This window comes from Delphinapterus leucas, chromosome X (assembly GCF_059928025.1).
Source record: "Delphinapterus leucas isolate spDelLeu-1000000601 "Yukka" chromosome X, BTC_Dleu_Yukka2, whole genome shotgun sequence".
In the NCBI taxonomy this organism is placed as follows: domain Eukaryota; kingdom Metazoa; phylum Chordata; class Mammalia; order Artiodactyla; family Monodontidae; genus Delphinapterus; species Delphinapterus leucas.
This window is the reverse complement of record NC_143150.1, coordinates 19,885,142-19,889,072: the sequence shown is the minus strand read 5'-3', so window position 1 is coordinate 19,889,072 and position 3,931 is coordinate 19,885,142. Positions and strand designations below refer to the sequence as shown.

At 38.8% G+C, this 3,931-nt stretch overlaps 1 protein-coding gene across 1 annotated transcript; it reads left to right on the top strand.

The window, feature by feature from the left end:
- The first annotated feature begins 336 nt into the window (after positions 1-336).
- LOC111169616 (olfactory receptor 1f45-like) lies at positions 337-1,278 on the top strand. Its single transcript, XM_022563929.1, has one exon. It carries the CDS (start codon positions 337-339, stop codon positions 1,276-1,278), a length of 942 nt encoding a protein of 313 aa, XP_022419637.1.
- Positions 1,279-3,931: the final 2,653 nt, after the last annotated feature.

The following is a 3,931-nucleotide window of genomic DNA, read 5'->3' as shown; positions in this document are numbered from 1 at the left end:
ACAGATAACAGTCATGAAGATACTGAGTGGTAAATTCAAAATATTTCTTTTTTAATTTATTCACTCATTCTTGTATAAATACAACCAATATTTATGAACACCTACTATGTGCTGGGCACTGTCTTTAACACTGGTGTATTGCACTGAACATAGTAGATAAAATCAACGCCCTTGTGGAGCTTGTATTTTGGTAAGCAGAAAATAAGACAAAGACTATCTGGTTCCAAGGCTTGATTCACTTCTATAATATGGTACAACGTCCTCTGACTGGATTTTGTGTCATGTTACCATTTTATGGTGAAGTCGAATTTTTCCCGTTTTAGACACAGCAAAATCATGCACCAAGGAAACCAAACTATCTCCGAATTTTTCCTCCTGGGACTCACAGTGGTGTCTGAACAGCAGCAGCACATCTTTATGCTGTTTCTGTGCATGTATCTGGTTACCATAGTGGAAAACTTACTTATCATCCTGGCTATTATCAATGACGCTCACCTCCACAGCCCCATGTACTTCTTCCTTGGCAATCTATCCTTCACTGACATCTGCTTCACAACCACTACCATCCCAAAAATGTTGGCAGACATCCAAAGCCAGAGCCTAATCATCTCTTTTGCAGGGTGCCTTACACAAATGTACTTTTTTATGTTGCTGGTGGACCTGGACAATTTCTTCTTGGCAGCCATGGCATATGACCTGAACATTACCATCTGTCACCCATTACACTATGCTGCATTACTGAGTCCCAAGGGTTGTGTCCTGCTGGTAGTGACTCCGTGGGTTGTCTCTAATCTTGTTTCAGTACTGTATCTCAGTCTGCTGGGCCTCCTGAATTTCTGTGATCAGAGAGAAATCCCACACTTCTTCTGTGACCTGGAAACCATGTTAAGGCTTGCTTGTTTAGACACCCAGATCAATGATTTGACAATCCTAGTCATTGGGGGATCAGTTATCTTCATCCCATTCACCTTCATTTTTGTCTCCTATTCCCTTATTGGTTGCACTGTACTTAGGATTCCTTCAGCCAAGGGGAAGTGGAAAACATTCTCCACTTGTGGCTCCCATTTCTTAGCTGTGGCCCTCTTCTATGGATCCATTGTTGGGGTCTACTTTCCTCCGTCTTCTGCCTACTCAGCAGAAAGGGATAAGGTGGCTGCCATCATGTATACGGTTGTAACTCCCATGATGAAGCCCTTCCGCTATAGTCTAAGGAACAAGGACATGAAAGGAGCACTGAGGAGACTACTCATCAGGGAAATCTATTTCTGGAGATGGTGATCCCTGCCATAAGAAATACCTGTATCAACTTCTTAGACGAAGATGAGCACACAGAGGATCCAAAGCCTCAGGCTACTGTGCCACCATGGTAGTTTCTTCCCCATCCATTTCCTGCCCCAAATACAGGTCCAAGACTCTAGATCGGACTCATCTCTCCATAAAAATAATACCAAAATAAAACAAAACAAAAATGCTCCTTTACTCCACAGTCCTTCATAATTTACAAACAGAGTTTTACCTGAATAAGCTTATGGCTGTGTAGTCAGTACTTACTAATTGGTCTCTAATTTTTGGTTGGTGCCTCCTTTCCCCCTCTACCAAACCCTACATGCTAGATCATTGATAGGAAGGAAGGGAGGAAAAGAGGAAGGAAGGAAGAAAACATTGATGACAATAGTTCAAAATATCTTACAGATAATACCATTTTGAAATTCACAACTTCCAAACAATGACTTGATTCACACTAATATTTTGGGGTGAATACTGTATCATTCTCATGTACTAGGCAAGAAAAAAGATGCACTCATAGAAGATAAACAAACTAAGGCAAAAACTATCATGTCATTTGTCCTGCTCTGAGCCCTACAGAGGCTCCCCAGCAAAGCTTAAGTTCTTCAGCATCTAAGATCCTCTACCACCTGCACTCACCTACATTTACAGAAGTAAGAATCATCATTCACTACCTGCTCACCATCTCTTGAACACCCTACATCCCAGGTACACTGGACAGTTTGTCATTCTTTGGGCAGTGTATGGATTTGCATGACTCTTGTCTTTGTACATGTTACACCCTCTCCTTGGAATATCTGTTCCATTCTCTCTTCCTACAGACATATGACACTTTTTAAGGCTCCATCTCAGGTCTTACACTCTCTGTGAATTATTTCATAATTCTTACACCTTTCTAGGTAAAATTATTCCCTTCTCTCCTCTAGGATCCTGTAGCACTTTATTTTACTATTGTATCACTTATCACAATTAATTATAATTATATTTGTCAGTGTTATCCAAGATGATCTGATCTCTTTACAGTGTACAGGAACTATGTTTTATTAGTCTCTGTAGCTCTAGCCTAGTATAATGCCTGAAACAGGGTAGGTATTCAGTAAACCAAATTGAATAAAACAATTGTCATCTCTCAAAACAGAAAATTTATTTTTAGTTTATCTTCTGCTGACTTGTTGAGTAATACTAGATGACTCAATTAATCTCTCTGAGCTTAGTGTCCCATTGATACAATTCATGAAACAGTATACTAACTTTTGCCTCCTAGCTACCCCCATTGATGATATAGAACATGTTAGAGGTTAAAACTTTCTGAGACAGAAGGCTGTTAAAGTGCCACAGTGGGTAGGTGCCAGGAGTCCAAAATAAATCAAGAGAAACATAAAGAAAATCAGGTATTCAACATACACAAGAATATGAGGATTTGAGGTGTGGTTATGAAACTTAAGACATGATACCTGGGCTCTTTTATTCTGTATCTGTGTAATATCCTAACCTTTGATCATGGAGGAAACTTCAGGCTTTTCATGCATCTCATACTGCTAAAACATATTCCAGTTATACTGTCTGGTTGAATGAACCTAGCTCTTTGTTCCGCCTTCAGGGTTGGGTTTGTGGCTTTGCTGTGACACCACAATAGTTCAGTCAGTGCACTCAGAGTGTAGTTTGCCGACCTATGCTAATCACAAAACTATTTGTTACTGGTCAGCAGAGGGATTGAGGTGAGATAAGTTTAGAAACTGAGACAAACTATTAGAAATATAGAGCAATTTCACATTGCTATGAAGTTTTTGTTTTATTTTACAAAAGTATCAGTTTACAAAAATTTGGAAATTAAAAAGTCTAGAAGCACTAGATGCTTCCCTGTCTTCTCCTCCTCCTTCTACTTCTTTTTCTTCTTCTCCTTCTTATACTCCCCTTCCTCCCTTCCCTCCCCAATTTCTCCTTCTCCTTCATCATGTTCAACATAAAATCTTAAGCAGGACTCTGTATGATGAATACCTTTTTAACCAATACCATCAGGGACTGATACTGGATATTTAATTTAAAGCATCAATTAAAGCATTTCTAAAGTATACAAACAGCTCAAACAGCTTAATATAAAAAGAAACAAACAACTCAATCAAAACATGGGAAGAAGACCTAAATAGACATTTCTCCAGAGAAGACATACAGATGGCCAACAGGCACATGAAAAGATGCTCAACATCACTAATTATTAGAGAAATGCAAATCAAACCTACAACGAGGTACCATCTCACACCAATCAGAATGGCCATCATTAAAAAGTCTACAAATAATAAATGCTGGAGAGGGTGTGGAGAAAAGGGAACACTCCTACACTGTTTGTGGGAATGTAAACTGTTGCAGCCAATATGGAGAACAGTATGGAGGTTCCTTAAAAAAGTAAAAATAGAACTACCATATGTTCCTACAATTCTACTCCTGGGCATATATGTGGAAAAAATGAAAACTCTAATTTGAAAAGATACATGCACCCCAATGTTCATAACAGCACTATTTACAATAGCTAATACATGGATGCAACCTAAATGTCCATCAACAGATGAATGGATAAAGAGGATGTGGTATATATATATATCAATGGAATACTACTCAGCCATAAAAAGGATGAAATAATGCCATT